Source organism: Dysidea avara, chromosome 9 (genome assembly GCF_963678975.1).
Source record: "Dysidea avara chromosome 9, odDysAvar1.4, whole genome shotgun sequence".
NCBI classification, from domain to species: Eukaryota; Metazoa; Porifera; class Demospongiae; order Dictyoceratida; family Dysideidae; genus Dysidea; species Dysidea avara.
In genome coordinates this window covers 28,941,025-28,961,219 of record NC_089280.1, presented here as the reverse complement: position 1 = coordinate 28,961,219, position 20,195 = coordinate 28,941,025, and the positions used below count along the sequence as shown (strand labels likewise).

Sequence of the window (20,195 nt, the reverse complement as noted above, 5' to 3'; positions counted from 1 at the left end):
ATAATACTTATGGTTTTTTTGCATGAAGAAGACTATGAACAGCTTTATTGAAGATAAAAAGAAAGACAAGGAGCATATGGCACACACTTGTCAGAACCCAAAAGGTATATGCCACTGGTGAGCTTGTTATTGTGGCATAAAATAGTGGCCATGCCCAGGCAGGCAGGCAGGCAGGCAGGCAGGCAGGCAGGCAGGCAGGCAGGCAGGCAGGCAGGCAGGCAGGCAGGCAGGCAGGCAGGCAGGCAGGCAGGCAGGCAGGCAGGCAGGCAGGCAGGCAGGCAGGCAGGCAGGCAGGCAGGCAGGCAGGCAGGCAGGCAGGCAGGCAGGCAGGCATGAAATAACTCCAGAACCACTGGAAGATCATGGACAACTAAATTCTGTGTAGTATCAGCAGCAATGTACTGTGATCCCAGATCAATAGATTTCAGATAAGCATTAGACACTATATGAACAGAACATAATTATTAACAATTACAATTGCTACAGCAACACATGATGCCAGTTAACATTGCATTATGACTTATGAGTTGTTTAATTTTGCAAGCTGCTGAGTTTATTGTTTGTCACTGATCAAAAATGGTATCATCAATATTAATTGCTCAATGACATATAGTTATGCTTTTGTACCACTCACTAGAGACTTACTTTATAACTTTGAGGCTTCCGTATTATATCTAGCTACTAAGCCTTAATTATGACAGTAGTTTTAATGGAGTTACATGTTATATTTAATAGCACACTTTATAATACCACGGTTGAGACTTACAGTCCCCATTAAATTCAACCTTAAACAGATTAAATGTTTAATGATCTTCAAATTATTGCTTAAAGACATGTCTTCAGACCTTGTAGAATAATGCTTTATACATAACACAAGTGCTAGTAAATATAGCTTGACACCTGCCCCTTGACAAAAAGAATCTTTTTACGGTATGCCTCTTTGCTGAATCTATTTTATAATTGTAACATGGGCATGAGTGGCCTGCCTGATATGTCCACCTGAAGTACTAGGGCCACAGGCCCAAGGGCTGAGGGTAGACATATTGGGCAGACCATGAGTGCTAGTGTTACAACTATTATGTAACACTTCCAGGTGATTAACTACCCATGCCAATACAAGTGTAACCACTGGATTCATTTTATATACAGTACATGCCCGAAAGATTTGATTGTGGCTAGATAGCAGTAGGGCTGAGCGATACTACCGTTTTAGCGATATATCGCGATATTTTGAAAGTATCGATATCGCGATATTTTGTTATTAACTATCGTGATACCATGCCTGTACATTACTGTCATTAAAAATCCATTTGTTATGCATTACTAGGCTAAGAATTCTTGTAAATGATAAAGTCCACCCATCTGGTTTCCCCTGCAGAGAGGTGTGAACACCATAACAACCTCAAAGCATGTGTTACAATAACTGTTACTGTAAACAAGGATGATAGTGGCTAGTTTGTTATCACCTATAAGGACTTCCTGCAGGAATGCTGAGCAATATGCTATGTAGCACCAGCTATGATTGACTTATTTGTAAGTATCGTGAACTATTCAGTATCGTGAATAGTGGCTTTAGTATCGATCGTGATACTAAAATGGCAGTATCACTCAGCCCTAGATAGCAGGTAACATTGCAGCTACGTTTGTTATAATAAATGGATGAGTCCTGAAGATATCATGAAAAGGTTGAGTTTTTGTGAATTTCAGGGAGTTTACAAGTATTTTAATGCTATCTAGTTGTGTAAAGACATGTACTAAAGACCTAAAGAAGTAAGCTTCATTGTAGCTTGGATAACTCGTGTTATCTACAATGTGTATTCAAATACATGTTGTGTATATGCAATAAGACTAGTTCTCACCTTCAAGTAATGTTTCTCAACTTGTAGAATGGCAAGGACACTGAAATGCCTCCATCTGAGTGCTTCTTGTGGCCAAACTCCAACTTGTGATAATAAGTCACATGAGCATTAATTTGTTTCCATTATTGGTTTCAGTCTGAGCTTTTATAAAACAAACCGGGTGGTACCACTACCTTGAGAGTTAGAGGGAATTATAAAAATAATGCCCTAACCACAGGGCATTATACAAATTATTCTCTGACCACAGAGTAATATCAGATATGTATACTCAAATATTCCTTTGATCTGCTCATGCGAAGTGTTACATACATATAATATGTAACATACTGTGGAAGTGTTAAATATTAACTAGAAACTAGAAACTTCTGATATGTGTGCACTTATCCCTTATAGCTACTATGAGTACACCTGTATACTGTATGTACATATATTAATCTTTTTTACCTGTGCATTTTGCATATGTAGTTGTCATTTCACAGATGTTAGGGAGTGTTTCATTGGTACACATAACTGCTCTCAAGTCTGTGTGGAGCAAACTGGAGGATTTGACTGCAACTGTTTGTATGGTTATGAGTTACAAGAGGACGGAATATCCTGTGAAGGTTAAAATTATTACTTCATTATAATAATGATGTACAAACATGTCATCTCTTTTGTTACAGATATTGATGAATGCTCACGAGGAACTTCAGAATGTAATCAAGTTTGTATTAATACTAATGGGAATTACAATTGTTCATGTTATGATGGATATGAACCACATCTTGATATTTCAACTTCGTGTGTTGGTATGCATTTCAGCAATAGTATTCAGAGATAGAATTAATATGAGTGTTGTAATTTGTGACTGGATTTGTGGAAAGGTGCCTTATCCACATATTTAACATACCAGCAAACAAAAGAATGTAACACTTGACTTCTTAAACTGATTAACTTGCTTTTAGTATCAAAATGCAGCCAGGTACTGTTGCTACACTCATGGAAAATTTCAGGCAATTATGTGCCATGATCAAAAAATTAAGAAGCTCAAATCCAAAATTAATTTGAACAACTATTTGAAAGAAAAACTGCTAATAATTTGCATATATCTAATTATTAGAATCCTCAATTTAAAGCTGTATATAACTGAAGTAGAAATTAATTGTAACTGGATTTGTGAAAAGGTACTTCCACACATTTTACATGCCAGCATGCAAAATGATGTAACACTTGACTCCTTATGCTGATTAACTTGCGTTTAGTTTCAAAATGCAGTCAGATACTGTATCTACACTCATGGATAATTCAGGAAATTATTTGCAATGATAAAAAAGTTACAAAGTTCAAACAATGGGTCAAATTGTGTGTGTGAAAAAGGTACTTTTTCAAAAATCCGGTCACAAATGTGCATTAATATAGCTGCAAACGTATAACACAATTTCACTGCTTTTTATTTCTATATCTTATACAAATGTAAACTTTCTTTTTTTTCTTACGCTTATTATTATGGGCTGTGCTTGCCAGGTTAATGGATTGAGGTTTGCAATTTTGACTGAAAAAAATCTTCTTCAAGTATATTAGCATATTGCATGGTTTGGCAGCATTGACTTATAATAAGTTGCTATTATAATGTTCAAAATCTTTTGTTTCATTCAGATGTCAATGAATGTCAAACTGATAATGGAGGATGTACACAAACATGTGATAACACTGATGGATCATATCAGTGTTCCTGTTGGGATGGATATGAGTTGACTAGTGATGATCACACTTGCAATGGTGGGCAAACTGTTCTCTTGTTTGGTACTAAGATATCTATTAGTGGGTTATATGACTCCTAAATTCTAGTAGCATAGCTATCATTGTGGCAACAAACCTGATTAAAATTAATGGATTGGATGTTGAGTTTGATTGAAAACACTTATACTGTAGTGCTTCAAAAATTCAATACAGCAGTCATTGCTACACTTAACCTTAAAAGAGCAGACAGGTGTCCTTCAAATGCTATAATATTATTTTTCAGGCTATGATTATGTACATGTACATTATATATATAATTTGAGTAATGAGTAATGATGTGATATGTGACCCGGCCTGACAAAATGGGGCTTATAGTCCGTCAAATTGTGACCATAATTTTAGAGTTTGAAACTTTATTACTTTTTCTGTGACATGATAACTATTTAAAGTTTTCATCACATTATTATTATTATTATTAGCGCTTTACAGTGACCAACACTGACATGTACAGAAATTTATGGAGATTTTACTGAAACTTACAGAATTCTTATAGTTTACACAGAAATGGAGATACAGATTAATACGCAAACACATGTATTTTCCGGTTGTAAGCCCCATTTTGTCAGACTCGGTCACACATAATATATAATGTGACAGTTATAACACGGGCATGTGGGCTTTGTGCCCAACTGTGTATGCCCGACAGCCTGAGGGCTGAGGCTAAAGCTTGAATACCCTGTGTAACAGCTAACATGTAATATTTCCGGGCCTAACAGCCTACACTGGGTGATCAATCACCCAAGGCAATACTAGGTGGAACCACGGGATATATTATAACTATATGCATGCCTGAAAAATTTGATTATGGATCAGTAGCTAGTGCATTCTGGCTATGTTTGGCTATGATGAATGGACAAATCCTAGAGATACCATGGAGAATTTTGGTTAAGGAAGTTTAATGTTTAGAGTGGTAATTTTGTGTTATCAGTACTGTGGGTGTGGTCCATATTCAAAAATGTGCTTGTTGTAGAACTAGTTCTCACCTTAGCCCAATGTTTTTCAACTCTTAGGATAGCAAGAATCACTAAACACTTAGTGGCTTTCATGGCCTGTCTAATCATGTGAGTATTAATCGATCCCCACAATCAATTTTGGCCTTAATGTCTATATAATTGCCACCAGGTTGTAGCCTGGGCTACATTTCGTGTGTAGTCCAGCTAACTGGGCTACATACAAAATGTAGTTTGGGTGGCTCCTTTGATCTGAGGTGTGAAAGTGGTGCATATGTACATATATGTTATACAGACATTGATGAGTGTGAGAGGTTCTCCAATGGAGGATGTGATCACAGTTGTACTAACACTAATGGTAGCTACTACTGTTCTTGTCATGATGGATATGATCTTGGAAATGATTCCTCCAGTTGTGTTGGTATGTGTGATACATTGTGTATGGCTAATAGTTACTGTTGTGATTCAGATATCAATGAATGTGAAACTGATAATGGAGGATGTACACAAACATGTGATAACACTGATGGATCTTATCAGTGTTCATGTTGGGTTGGATATGACTTAACTAGTGATGGTCACACTTGCACTGGTGAGTTAACTGTTCTCTTGTTTGCTACCAAGATATCTATTAGTGGGTTGTGTGCCAGTAGCATAGCTACCATTGTGGCAACAGACATCACTTCCTCATTATAGTTAAAGCACCACCATGTGCGTATACAGAAAGTATAGCTCAAGGGAGTGTGTCAAGAGGCTTATACAGCATAGGGTGAAAAAAAGTGCTGCATTTGCCTTGAGACACTTCTCGAGTGCTGTACTTTTTGTGCATACAAGCATAGGCAGTATATATTGTACTCCCTAGTTGTCTTGCTTGGAGAGATTAATCAGATTATCTCGAGTACCCGAATTGCGAATCACTTCAATTTTTGGTGATCAGCTTATCAGTAAGCATTTATATAATCCATTTCTAATCACAGAAATAACTGGTAGGATTTAGTTTGGCTAGTTTTAGCGATTTACAATGTCATGCATGTAACTTAACCATGCTGTTGGAATGAATCATGCTGTTGGAGTGAATAGGATATCAATAAAGTGTACTTTTAGGTTAAAGGCGTTGAGCTACCCCACCTAATGTCACCATGAATGTGTGAAATGTGTCAATATGCATTCCCAAAAGTTTCATGTGCGTTTAAGGGTTAGTGATATCCTCATACCTCCAGAAGTCTGGTGTAGCCGACCTGCATCTGTATCAAGCATTTGTATGTGATATAGAATGCATTTTTAGACATCAGTTCACTAGAACCCCTGTGGCATCAAGTAGCACTGAAAGAGTACAGTAGCTCTCCAGAAAGGAGGTATTCCATGTATCCATTCTAATGTATGGAGCTTATATTAAAATGCTTGATCAACCAAATTTGACACAAACTACTTAAATTTTACACCAGCTTGCAGCCGCTATAATGCTGTACCTGTTTAAGTGGGGATTTCCCCATGTGTCATTGGGAATCATCATGATAATCTAGTCGTACGCAATCGTCAATATGAAATATATGTGAGTTATTTTCAATCACTGGTTTTACTACAAGAGCAGTCATTTCCCAGTTGAATTGCAGTAAATGTCAAACTTATTGGAAAACTTTTGAATCATCTGCCATGAAACCCAGAGTTAACTATGAAGAAACATTAATGACAGACAACAATCTCCTTTAGAAATCAACTTAACTGTAGGAAAGAACACTAGTCGATATTAGCGTATACAGTTACCACTATATCTAATTATAGTCATAGTATACATCAAGAGTATATAATGGGGAGGAAGAGTAATATATTATGTGGAATGGAAGTGAACATTCAATAAGTTGAAGACCAGCACTTCTGTGTGTATATATATATATATATATATATATATATATATACATATGTAAACCCCTATAAAATTGCATGCTATATGGCTATTGTGCGCTTTTAATATAATTATAGTTGAGATGGTAAGCAAGAGCAGGAAACGTCGTCAGCAGCGACAAAGAAAGTATGTAGAGAAACAGAAGGAAACCTGTAACAAGGTAGATCAATTTGAGCAACGAGAAGATGATACTGTGGAGAGCACCATGACTTGGGATCAACGGAAACATGAAGTGAATGAGAAGAGACGATCCAAGTATTGGAGTTCCCCCAGTCAGAGAAGAGCTAAATCTAGGTACTATTGTAGTGCAAAGTCTCCTATAAAGGAGCGTATGCGGCTAGCATATCATACCAATAAGCCGACAATCAGTAAACAACGCAGAGAAAAATATTCCCAAAACCCTTCTCCTACACAGAAAAGGATGCGTGAAAATTATCATTCTAACCCTTCACCAAAAAGACATAAAATGCGCAGTAGTTACTCTTTTAATCCTTCACCAGTGAGGCAAAGGATCCGTAAAAGCTATTCCTCTAATCCTTCACCAGTGAGGCAAAGGATCCGTAAAAGCTATGCTTTACATCATTCACATATAAAGCAAAGGATGCGCAAAAGCTATGCTTTAGATCCTTCACCAGTGAGACAAAGAATGCGTACAAATTATGCTGTAGATCCCTCACCAGTGAGGCAAAGGATGCGTAATGCCTATAGACGTAATCCCTCTCCTAAACGACATCAAGTGCTCAGTGCATATAAATGCTATCCAAAGCCATGGATCAAAAAGATTTTGGCCAAATACCATCTAAATCCATTAGCTGTTAAACATCGTGCTTTATCATCATATTATGCAAATATCGATCGTAGTCGACGCATCAGGCATGAGAAGTATGCTGAAAATCCACTTCCTGCTAAGAAAAGAGCAGCACAACGATATGAAAGACTACACAGTGAACTATTGCACAAAGCAGCTGAGAAACGATGTGCCTCTTTAAGTACGTTGGGTGTGTGCAAAAAGTATAACCGTATTTTCAAGCGTAAAGGCAATCATCACGGCACTGCCTCAGAGTATGTGGAAAGACTAGTTCGAACAATGGGAATAAGGAACAGGGCAGCAAACATGATTAAGGTGCAATTGTTAGTTAAGTCTGGTATGCAGCAGCTTAGCTTCTTTAAACATCAATTCATAAAATCTTTTAATAAACTGAAGAACAATTTAGAGGCTTCTCTTTGCAAGAAATCTGATGAAGTCCTTATGGACTCCACATCACTCCTTGGTATCAATTTGCACACAAGTAACACCGAAGCATTTTTCCCTCAGGCCACATACAACCAGGAAGCATTTAATGAAGATGGCAGCTTAAAGTGTGAGGAATTTCCAGGGTATACAATCAAGTGCAACATTGCTGGGAAGGGTGTTTCAACATGGGAATGCTGTTATGACCCACCATGGTGCAAGTTGGACAAAACCGAAGTAATTGAAGATAGACTTCAGAGCATATATCATAATATCATTGAATGTGCACCTGATACTGCTCGCAGGTACATCCAGCAGATAGATGATTGCACCAATCAGTTAGCAAAAGAGGAGCTGCTTCAAGGCCATCCATTGCATTGCTATATAGCATCTCCACCTTGTCATTCTCCTCTGTTGTATTTGCGTATGCTAGCTCCTCATTTTCCAGACATACGGCGTGTGGTGCAAATGTTGTATGAAGTACGTAGACATGACAGAAAAATTGCAGAGATAGAGCATGCTTTGAAATGTGGAGATTTAGAGAAGATCTCAGAGATTGCAGAAATTGCTAAAACCAGCAGACTTCGACAGTTTGATGTTGACCACAATCCTTTGAGCGAAACACAAATATATGAGGAACATAAGGCAGCTTATGAGAAGTTCTCTGAACGGTGTCTGGATGTTGCAAATTATCCTTGCATATCATGTGACAAACTGTGCTACCGGAGAGAATGTTCACACTTAAATAGTTTGCGCATTTTGCCCAACAGCTGTGAATGGCAGGCTTTGCTGGAGTATAATGAGAACAGACCAGAGTACAATGATGGACTGCCCAAAGGATATATATGCAAGTATTGCTTGAATTATTTCAGACAAGCAAAATTCCCACCACGGTGCATATTAAATGGGTTACAGTTTGGAGATATTCCAGAAGAGATATCCATACTAAATGCTTATGAGAAAATATTAATACAGAGGGCAAAATGTTTTCAGACGGTGACCAGGATGGGAACAGTTGCAAAAAGGCAGATGCCTGCTAGCCACAAGATTCAGAAGGTAACTGGAACAACATTTCACTTGCCGTTACCAATTGAAGAAACATTGAAAAGATTGCCTGAACCACAGCAAGCACTTCCAAATCATGGTGAACTATTCATTTTAATGCGCAGTATACCAAGTAAATCCAACGTTATTTGGCAGGACCTTGTAGATGTGAACAAGGTGTACAATGCTCTACTAAAGTTGAAAGAAATCAATCCACTGTATGCTTTGATTCAGCTTCCTGGAACTGCAGAAGAACTAGAGATTGGTAGCCTAATTGATGCAGGGTCATATGGAGAACCACTTGCAACATCCGGACAGGCTATGGTAGAAGAAATTGCTGAGCATGAGGAGCAATCATACTATGAGCAATATACAATTAATCCATTGCATGCCCCAAGAGAAAGCAAGAAGGCCACAGCACTCTACCAAATGCTTAAAATAAATGAAGCTCCTCTTGACAGCCGTATGAAAAATCTGGATATGTTATGTTTCCCGGATTTGTACCCACATGGTATTGGTGGACAGAGGTGTCAACGAGAAGTGCTGTTAAGTGCAGCAGAGTACGTTAAATGCATTTTGCAATCACGTGATCCACGTTTTAGACTAAACCAACAACTAATCTTTTATTTAAATAATCAAGCTACACTGCGACAAATTGCAAGTGGAATTTACCACAAACTAAAAGTGATTAGGCCAAGTGAACAGCTAACTGCTGCCCGATGTCTAGAAATGCTGTTGTCAGAAGAAATAGAGGGCAGCTTAACCACGATATTTGCACGTGTGCGTAATACCGAATCGTTTTGGACCAGATATCGCAATGATCTTAACTGTATGTCACTTCATTATGGCCCACCTACATGGTTTATCACATTAAATCCTGGGGAATGGTTGTGGGATGATCTTCGGGCTTATTTGATAAGTATAAACTCCAGTTTCTCTACAATGTCCATAAGTGAGATGACCGTCACAGACCCAGTGTCCGCTACTGGATTCATTGATAACAAGTACAAAGCTATTTAGTAAGCTTTGTTGTAGCATGGATAACTCGTGTTATCTACATTATGTATTCAAATACATGTTGTGTATATGCAATAAGACTAGTTTTCACCTTCAAGTAATGTTTCTCAACTTGTAGAATGGCAAGGACACTGAAATGCCTCCATCTGAGTGCTTCTTGTGGCCAAACTCCAACTTGTGATAATAAGTCACATGAGCATTAATTTGTTTCCATTATTGGTTTCAGTCTGAGCTTTTATAAAACAAACCGGGTGGTACCACTACCTTGAGAGTTAGAGGGAATTATAAAAATAATGCCCTAACCACAGGGCATTATACAAATTATTCTCTGACCACAGAGTAATATCAGATATGTATACTCAAATATTCCTTTGATCTGCTCATGCGAAGTGTTACATACATATAATAAATATGTAACATACTGTGGAAGTGTTAAATATTAACTAGAAACTAGAAACTTCTGATATGTGTGCACTTATCCCTTATACTATGAGTACACCTGTATACTGTATGTACATATATTAATCTTTTTTACCTGTGCATTTTGCATATGTAATTGTCATTTCACAGATGTTAGGGAGTGTTTCATTGGTACACATAACTGCTCTCAAGTCTGTGTGGAGCAAACTGGAGGATTTGACTGCAACTGTTTGTATGGTTATGAGTTACAAGAGGACGGAATATCCTGTGAAGGTTAAAATTATTACTTCATTATAATAATGATGTACAAAAATGTCATCTCTTGTTACAGATATTGATGAATGCTCACGAGGAACTTCGGAATGTAATCAAGTTTGTATTAATACTAATGGGAATTACAATTGTTCATGTTATGATGGATACGAGCCACATCTTGATAATTCAACTTTGTGTGTCGGTATGCAATTCAGTAATAGTATTCAGAGATAGAATTAATATGAGTAATTTGTGGCTGGATTTGTGAAAAGGTGCCTTATCCACACATTTTACATACCAGCAAACAAAAGGATGTAACACTTGACTTCTTATACTGATTAACTTGCTTTTAGTATCAAAATGCAGCCAGGTACTGTTGCTACACTCATGGAAAATTTCAGGCAATTATGTGCCATGATCAAAAAATTAAGAAGCTCAAATCCAAAATGAGTTTGAACAACTATTTGAAAGAAAAACTGCTAATAATTTGCATATATCTAATTATTAGAATCCTCAATTTAAAGCTGTATATAACTGAAGTAGAAATTAATTGTAACTGGATTTGTGAAAAGGTACTTCCACACATTTTACATGCCAGCATGCAAAATGATGTAACACTTGACTCCTTATGCTGATTAACTTGCGTTTAGTTTCAAAATGCAGTCAGATACTGTATCTACACTCATGGATAATTTCAGGAAAATATTTGCAATGATAAAAAAGTTACAAAGTTCAAACAATGGGTCAAATTTTGTGTGTGAAAAAGGTACTTTTTCAAAAATCCGGTCACAAATGTGCATTAATATAGCTGCAAGCGTATAACACAATTTCACTGCTTTTTATTTCTATATCTTATTCAAATGTAAACTTTCTTTTTTTTCTTATGCTTATTATTATGGGTTGTGCTTGCCAGGTTAATGGATTGAGGTTTGCAATTTTGACTGAAAAAAATCTTCTTCAAGTATATTAGCATATTGCATGGTTTGGCAGTATTGACTTATAATAATAAGTTGCTATTATAATGTTCAAAATCTTTTGTTTCATTCAGATGTCAATGAATGTCAAACTGATAATGGAGGATGTACACAAACATGTGATAACACTGATGGATCATATCAGTGTTCCTGTTGGGATGGATATGAGTTGACTAGTGATGATCACACTTGCAATGGTGGGCAAACTGTTCTCTTGTTTGGTACTAAGATATCTATTAGTGGGTTATATGACTCCTAAATTCTAGTAGCATAGCTATCATTGTGGCAACAAACCTGATTAAAATTAATGGATTGGATGTTGAGTTTGATTGAAAACACTTATACTGTAGTGCTTCAAAAATTCAATACAGCAGTCATTGCTACACTTAACCTTAAAAGAGCAGACAGGTGTCCTTCAAATGCTATAATATTATTTTTCAGGCTATGATTATGTACATGTACATTATATATATAATTTGAGTAATGAGTAATGATGTGATATGTGACCCGGCCTGACAAAATGGGGCTTATAGTCCGTCAAATTGTGACCATAATTTTAGAGTTTGAAACTTTATTACTTTTTCTGTGACATGATAACTATTTAAAGTTTTCATCACATTATTATTATTATTATTAGCGCTTTACAGTGACCAACACTGACATGTACAGAAATTTATGGAGATTTTACTGAAACTTACAGAATTCTTATAGTTTACACAGAAATGGAGATACAGATTAATACGCAAACACATGTATTTTCCGGTTGTAAGCCCCATTTTGTCAGACTCGGTCACACATAATATATAATGTGACAGTTATAACACGGGCATGTGGGCTTTGTGCCCAACTGTGTATGCCCGACAGCCTGAGGGCTGAGGCTAAAGCTTGAATACCCTGTGTAACAGCTAACATGTAATATTTCCGGGCCTAACAGCCTACACTGGGTGATCAATCACCCAAGGCAATACTAGGTGGAACCACGGGATATATTATAACTATATGCATGCCTGAAAAATTTGATTATGGATCAGTAGCTAGTGCATTCTGGCTATGTTTGGCTATGATGAATGGACAAATCCTAGAGATACCATGGAGAATTTTGGTTAAGGAAGTTTAATGTTTAGAGTGGTAATTTTGTGTTATCAGTACTGTGGGTGTGGTCCATATTCAAAAATGTGCTTGTTGTAGAACTAGTTCTCACCTTAGCCCAATGTTTTTCAACTCTTAGGATAGCAAGAATCACTAAACACTTAGTGGCTTTCATGGCCAAATTCAATACTAATCATGTGAGTATTAATTGATCCCCACAATCAATTTTGGCCTTAATGTCTATATAATTGCCACCAGGTTGTAGCCTGGGCTACATTTCGTGTGTAGTCCAGCTAACTGGGCTACATACAAAATGTAGTTTGGGCGGCTCCTTTGATCTGAGGTGTGAAAGTGGTGCATATGTACATATATGTTATACAGACATTGATGAGTGTGAGAGGTTCTCCAATGGAGGATGTGATCACAGTTGTACTAACACTAATGGTAGCTACTACTGTTCTTGTCATGATGGATATGATCTTGGAAATGATGCCTCCAGTTGTGTAGGTATGTGTGATACATTGTGTGTGGCTAATAGTTACTGTTGTGATTCAGATATCAATGAATGTGAAACTGATAATGGAGGATGTACACAAACATGTGATAACACTGATGGATCTTATCAGTGTTCATGTTGGGTTGGATATGACTTAACTAGTGATGGTCACACTTGCACTGGTGAGTTAACTGTTCTCTTGTTTGCTACCAAGATATCTATTAGTGGGTTGTGTGCCAGTAGCATAGCTACCATTGTGGCAACAGACATCACTTCCTTATTATAGTTAAAGCACCACCATGTGCGTATACAGAAAGTATAGCTCAAGGGAGTGTGTCAAGAGGCTTATACAGCATAGGGTGAAAAAAAGTGCTGCATTTGCCTTGAGACACTTCTCGAGTGCTGTACTTTTTGTGCATACAAGCATAGGCGGTATATATTGTACTTCTTAGTTGTCTTGCTTGGAGAGATTAATCAGATTATCTCGAGTACCCGAATTGCGAATCACTTCAATTTTTGGTGATCAGCTTATCAGTAAGCGTTTATATAATCCATTTCTAATCACAGAAATAACTGGTAGGATTTAGTTTGGCTAGTTTTAGCGATTTACAATGTCACGCACGTAACTTAACCATGCTGTTGGAATGGAGTTGTATTCGAATTGTTTCAAACTTTGTTAATCGTATATACTACCAGTAAGTGTTTATCATTAAGTACGGAGTACTTAATAAGTAGGGATCGGTAAGAATATAAGGCTTTGAAATTTTTTGCATTTTAAAAAGCATCCTTGCAATACATTTTGCCTGAAAAAAAACCACCTGGAATGCATTAGTACAGCTGTAATGATGCTGTACCTTCATTAAACAAAGTGAAAAGTTGAATGTTCCGATCTACAGTGAATTTTTAAAATTTCTAAATTCACTTGCATTTTGTCTGCCAGCCTGCCACAAGACCTGGTAGCGCTAGGTGTACGGCTGCAGAAATTTCAGACAGCCAAGGTAATGACGGCAGATTCTATGTCAATTACGTTTTGTCCACTGTACCGTGCTGTTCACTTGCGTCATTAATTGACCTTCCTTCTTCCCGAAAGATATAGCTAACAAAAGAAGGCAAAATATCAAGAAAAGTTAGAGAAGAGCCATGAGGCAATGAGCTCTATTCTAGTGAAAATTCTTGTGAAAGGATTGTGATCGTGTACAATATAGCTAGCTAGCTATAGCTGGACATAAACAGTGAACAAACTACAGTAGGTATTGAAAAAATTAAAAATTTAAAGGAAGTAGGGATTGATATAATGCATGCTATAAAAAGTAAGGAAACAAGCTAAAAATGTTACAGAATAATTTATGCAACAAAAAGTGAGGAAACAAGTCGAACAAGATTATATAGCTATTGGACACATTTTAATCCCTACCTTTGGCTAATTTGATATAGCTAGTCTCATTTCAAGATGATAGCCAAAAGCAGGCATTAAAATGTGTCTCATTTTAGCTAGTAGCCATCGAATTTTGTTTCACTTGTTTCCTCACTTTTTGTTGCGTGAATCATTCTCATTTCAACTGTAAAATTTTGAGCTTGTTTCCTTACATTTTATATGTAGCATGTTGTATTATATCAATCCCTATTTCCATTAAAAGTTTTTTAATATCTAGTGTAATGTATTTGTAGTCGTAGAATGGACTAGTAGGATTAGTTTGGCTTATTTTAGTGATTTACAATACACGCATGTGATCAATCATGCTGTTTGATTGGGGTTGTTTTCATTACATACCTTACATAAATTTTCCACATAACTGTACTGTGTTTGCCCAAGTGTACTGTATTTGCCCAATTAGCTACATAACTGTACTGTATGGCTCATACAGTACAGTTATGGAGTTAATTGGTACTCTATGGAAAATACAGTGCACGGCAGCTCTTTGATACTTCCATGCAAAGTACAATAAAATTAATGGATTGGGTGCTGAGTTTGATTGAAAAGACTTAATTTTAGTGATTCAAAAATTAAACATTTCGATATAGCAGTTATTGTTATACTCCAGGTGTCCTTCACATGCTTTATATTTTTCAGGCTATGATTATGCATACAGGATATACTGTACGATTTGTGTAATGATGTGATATATGATATATGTACATATGCTATTTAGACATTGATGAGTGTGAGAGGTTCTCCAATGGAGGATGTGATCACAGTTGTACTAACACTAATGGTAGCTACTACTGTTCTTGTCATGATGGATATGACCTTGGAAATGATGCCTCCAGTTGTGTTGGTATGTATGATACATTGTGTGTGGCTAATAGTTACTGTTGTGATTCAGATATCAATGAATGTGAAACTGATAATGGAGGATGTACACAAACATGTGATAACACTGATGGATCTTATCAGTGTTCCTGTTGGGATGGATATGAGTTGACTAGTGATGGTCACACTTGCAATGGTGGGCAGACTATTCTCTTGTTTGTTACAAGATATCAATTAGTGGGTTGTGTCACTCCTAATGCCACTAGCATAGCTACCATTGTGGCAACAAACACCACTTCCTCATTAAAATTAATGGATTAGGTGTTGAGTTTGAATGAAATTAGTACTTCAAAAATTGAATGTTTAATACAACAGTCATTGCTATACCTACCATCAGCCAGGTGTCCTTCCGCATGCTTTATTAATTTCCAGGCTATGATTATGCATACAGAAGTATATTGTACTTTGCATGGGAAGATCAATGTGCCACTGCGACTGTACTTTCCATACAATACCAATTGGTTTCGTAAGTGTGCTGTACAAGCCATACAGAACAGTTATGTGCATTATTTGGCAAATACAATACACTTGGGAAAATACAGCCCAGTTGCAGAACAGTAATGTAAGGAATGTTATGAAAACAGCCCCACTTAGATAGCACGATTGATCACATGCATGGCAATGCAAATCACTAAAGTTTGCCAAAATTAATCCTACCAGTTCTTTGTACAAATTACATGAACACTTATTAATAGTCAGATCACTGTAAATTGAAGCAAAAACTACACTCACACAGCATGATTGATCATGCATGACATTGTGAACCAAGAAAACTAGCCAAACTGATCCTACCTATTTGTTCTATAATAAGAAATAGATTATATGACAACTTACTGGTAGTCTGATCACAAAAAATTGAAGTGAATTGGCAGGTACTCAAGATAATCAAGACAACCAGGAAGTACGATTTATCACTAAAAGTACCACCTATGCATGTGTGTACAAAAATACAGCACTCAGGTGGTGTCTCAAGGAAAATACTTTGCCGAGTGCTGTATTCACCTCTCAACACACACCCTCATGCTGTATTTACCATACACATGCACAGCGGTACTTCAACTATAACATAGTTTTGTATAATGGTGTGATACATGATATATTTACATACCGTATATCAGGAATGGTTTGCGGAAGAAAACATTTGTGAATGATCTACTATTTCCTCATTTGTGAGAAAACTTTCACAATTTATTGAATAAAATAATTTAATAATTGAGCATGTGCCTACAACAGATTAATCATGGATAGGGAATGCTTGACTATATGACTCAACTCTGACATTTTGTGTACTACGCGTACTAGTAACCATGTATGATCGCTGCTTCGCTGGAGAAGTAGGCATCATAGATAATATATACCTAAAGGTATAAGGTATATTTATCTATATAAGCATTCGTGATAATGAGCACCGACGATAGACAATCCTGTAGCTAGCCTTGGGGGCAGCACTAAAACTGTTCCCACACAGTGAATCGCTGGGCTGCAAACTGAGGCCAAAACATGCCATTCCCACACAGTGAATCGCTGGGCTGCAATTATATTTGCCCCATTTCTCTTGCATGGGTAGCACTGCACTGTCACCGAAGTTAGCATCTCTGATCGAATTCGAATCACATGGTCTTGCTCCTCACTGCATGGCTATATCTGAAGGATGTGATCATATTTGTACTAACACTAATGGTACCTACTACTGTTCTTGTCATGATGGATGTATTCCTGTCATGATGCCTTCAGTATTATTGGTATGTATGATACACTGTGTGTGGCTAATAGTTACTGTCATGATTCAGATATCAATGAATGTCAAACTGATAATGGAGGATGTACACAAACATGTGACAACACTGATGGATCTTATCAGTGTTCCTGTTGGGATGGATATGAGTTAACTAGTAGTGATGGTCACACTTGCACTGGTGAGTTAACTGTTCTCTTATTTGATATCAATTAGTGGGTTGTGTGACTCCTAAATTCCAGTTACCATTGTGGCAACAGACAATACTTCTTCATTATAGTTAAAGCACTGCTGTGCATGTATATGTACGGAAAATACAACACTGTGGAATATGTCAAGAAGCTAATGCAGCATGAGGCAAAGCCAAGTGGTCAAGAAACCCTCTGAGTGTGGTAGTTTTGTACACACAGGTGCTTTAAGTGTTATATTGTACTTCCCGGTTGTCTTGCTTGAAGTGATTATCTCAAGTACCCAAATTGCAATGATTTTCAGTAATCAGCCTATCAGCGAGTGGTTATATAATCTATTTCTAGTCGTAAAACAAACTGGTAGGATCAGTCTGACTAGCTTAAAATTAGTGATTTACAATGTCACATGTGACTTAATTGTGCTTTTGGATTGGAGCTGTGTTTGAATTGCTTCACATTTTGGTGATACAGCTGCATATAATCTATTTCTAGTCATAGAATGGACTAGTAGGATTAGTTCAGATAGTTTAGCAATTTACAATTATGCATTTGGGGTTGTTTTCATTACATTCCTGTATTTTTTCCACATAACTGTGGGGTAAGTAGAATTCAAGGAAAATGAGAACTGGACAGTAGGAGTGGAAATGACTCATGATAATGTCTGATAAAGGTCGTCATGCAGTATGCAGGTGGGATAGGTTGGATATTACAGCACAATGTTTCTTCACTACATTGTTTGGATCCTTTTGCTAAAACAATTGAAACAGTCTAATAGTGCAGTCACCTACATTAAAATACTCCAATAGAGTAGTCAAGAATGCTCACCAGGGATCCACATCGATGGCCTGTAAATTGATGGACTATAGCTGTCATAGATTAGGTATATAGACTAGCTAAGTCATCAATATTGAAAATTAGCTACTCCTTTGAAACTATTGGTAATAAACATTAAATTAATACTGATGAAAACTGGGATCCACCAAGTATTCTAGATAACTGACAGTGACTATTATAGGCTTCGAAAACTGCTCCTACTGCTTCCAGATAAGAATTCACATGATGGGAGTATGCATGCAGCACTGGTTTGCTTGTCAAGCTGAAGTGGCTCCAAGAAGAGTACCCGTGGCTGGTCTTTAGTCTCCTTGTTGGAGCCATGCAACATACTGCAGCTACCACGTAGCCATAATGTACTGTTTTTTCCTGAGGTTGCACATACAACATCCTGCATATGTAATATGCAGGCACGGTCAGTTAATTAGAGGCCTTTGTAAACTATTCATACCAAACTGATTAAATTTTATGGTTTCAAGGGAGTAGCTAACTTTCAATGTTGATGACTAAGCTAGTCTATACAGTTAATCTATGAGATAAATAGTCCATCAATTACCAGTATCTTCCTTGGCATTGATATTGCAATCCCGCAGCTCTGTCAAGAAGCATTCTATACAGTGTGACTTTAAGATTAACTGATCAAAGAAATTCATGGTGTTATACAGTGCTGTTAATGATGATGGTAAACAGTGGCCCAGAACACTAAGCTCAATGGTGTCATTATGTGATGGTATTCCTAGGTGATCTAATTCTGACAAAATTGAGGATATTGTTTTGTGGTCCCCTGCAGATTCAAGATGACAGGTGTCCAGTGGACAAGTTAACTCCTGTAATGCCACTGAATTACATGTTTCATTGTAGATAATGATGTCAGGATGATAATGAGAAATTATTAAAGATGTTGGAATGGTATCCTGTGTGACTCAATAGCTGTCATCTGTGGTAAATGCTCTCATATCAAGAAATTTGTGGACATTTGCTGTACTTTTGTTTATGGCAAAAATGCTAGCTAGAACAGGCATACCCAATACACTTCGATTAAAAAACAATAAAAAATGTTGTGTACCACCTACCTTGTGTCTGTTTAGTAACTTTCCAGGTGCAATATGAGTAGAGAAACTCTGTTACGTAGAACAGTGGTGCCAGAAGAAGTCCAATTCATGAAAATTTTGGCGCATCAAAAAGGCCTAAACTGACCTAGTGTAGCAAATTTTAATTCCCCATACATTTTGTATTGGGAATTTTGGGGGCATGTAATAAAAGGCGTGGTGATAACCCACAACACATAATAAATACCTCAGATTCTGGACCAAATTTGGAAAGAGTGGTGAATAGCAACTATAGCAGAAGGAAATCAGAAGAAATTTAAGCGTGTTATTTTAAGGTTAAAAATCACTTACTTTTCTATGGAGAATTGAATGGTGGATATTTGGAAGGGAAACGCTCTAGTGAAGCTATTCCGACGTCTTGACACTCATTAACCTTCACGGCATTGGTGTTACAATGAAACAAAAGTATTGTGAATTAGCCCTGCAGGTTAGCTGCAAAAATTACAATGTTTCTGCGATTAAGCACAATAATGTCCGGTTTTTTATTCTTGAGTATTTTAATGCACTCTACCGCTACCATGATTAGTGTGTTTTGTTCATTTTAGCAAAAGGATCCAAACAATGCCACAAAAAAACATTGTGCCCGATATCCGTCTTGCATATGCTTTATCAGGTATTTCCTGTGGGTCATTCCTGTTCCCACTTTCCATTCCCATTTTCCTCGAATTCTACTTACCCCTGTATTTGTCCAAATGCACTGAATTTATCCAATTAAGCATATAACTGTACTGTATGGCTCATACAGCACAGTTATGCAATTAATTGGTACTGTATGGAAAAAGCAGTATGCAACAGCACTTTGATACTCCCATACAAAGTACAATATTTGACTGTGTCTGGGAAAACCGGTCTCATTGCTCATGACAGCAGATTTGATTTTTCACCAATAACATGAATAAACTATCAAATTTCATTATCAAAATCATCTAGACTTGAGTGGTCTGCTTTTGCTTCCTAAGCTCAGTGGAGATCCATACGAGCAGTCTGGGGCTCTAATGGAACTC

The 20,195-nt window shown here is 37.1% G+C and overlaps 1 protein-coding gene across 2 annotated transcripts in view; it reads left to right on the top strand.

Annotated features, from left to right (window-relative positions):
• The window catches only part of LOC136266180 (fibrillin-1-like), a 72,127-nt gene that overhangs the window by 26,372 nt on the left and 25,560 nt on the right, over positions 1 to 20,195 (top strand). The window contains exons 12-23 of one of the 2 annotated variants that reach the window (XM_066061176.1): positions 2,339 to 2,461; positions 2,522 to 2,647; positions 3,495 to 3,617; positions 4,884 to 5,009; positions 5,058 to 5,180; positions 10,354 to 10,476; positions 10,535 to 10,660; positions 11,507 to 11,629; positions 12,903 to 13,028; positions 13,077 to 13,199; positions 15,168 to 15,293; positions 15,342 to 15,464. In XM_066061176.1, the coding sequence (XP_065917248.1) occupies positions 2,339 to 2,461; positions 2,522 to 2,647; positions 3,495 to 3,617; positions 4,884 to 5,009; positions 5,058 to 5,180; positions 10,354 to 10,476; positions 10,535 to 10,660; positions 11,507 to 11,629; positions 12,903 to 13,028; positions 13,077 to 13,199; positions 15,168 to 15,293; positions 15,342 to 15,464 (1,491 nt within the window). The remainder of the gene's footprint in view (positions 1 to 2,338; positions 2,462 to 2,521; positions 2,648 to 3,494; positions 3,618 to 4,883; positions 5,010 to 5,057; positions 5,181 to 10,353; positions 10,477 to 10,534; positions 10,661 to 11,506; positions 11,630 to 12,902; positions 13,029 to 13,076; positions 13,200 to 15,167; positions 15,294 to 15,341; positions 15,465 to 20,195) is intronic. The other variant, XM_066061177.1, reaches the window with a different exon arrangement.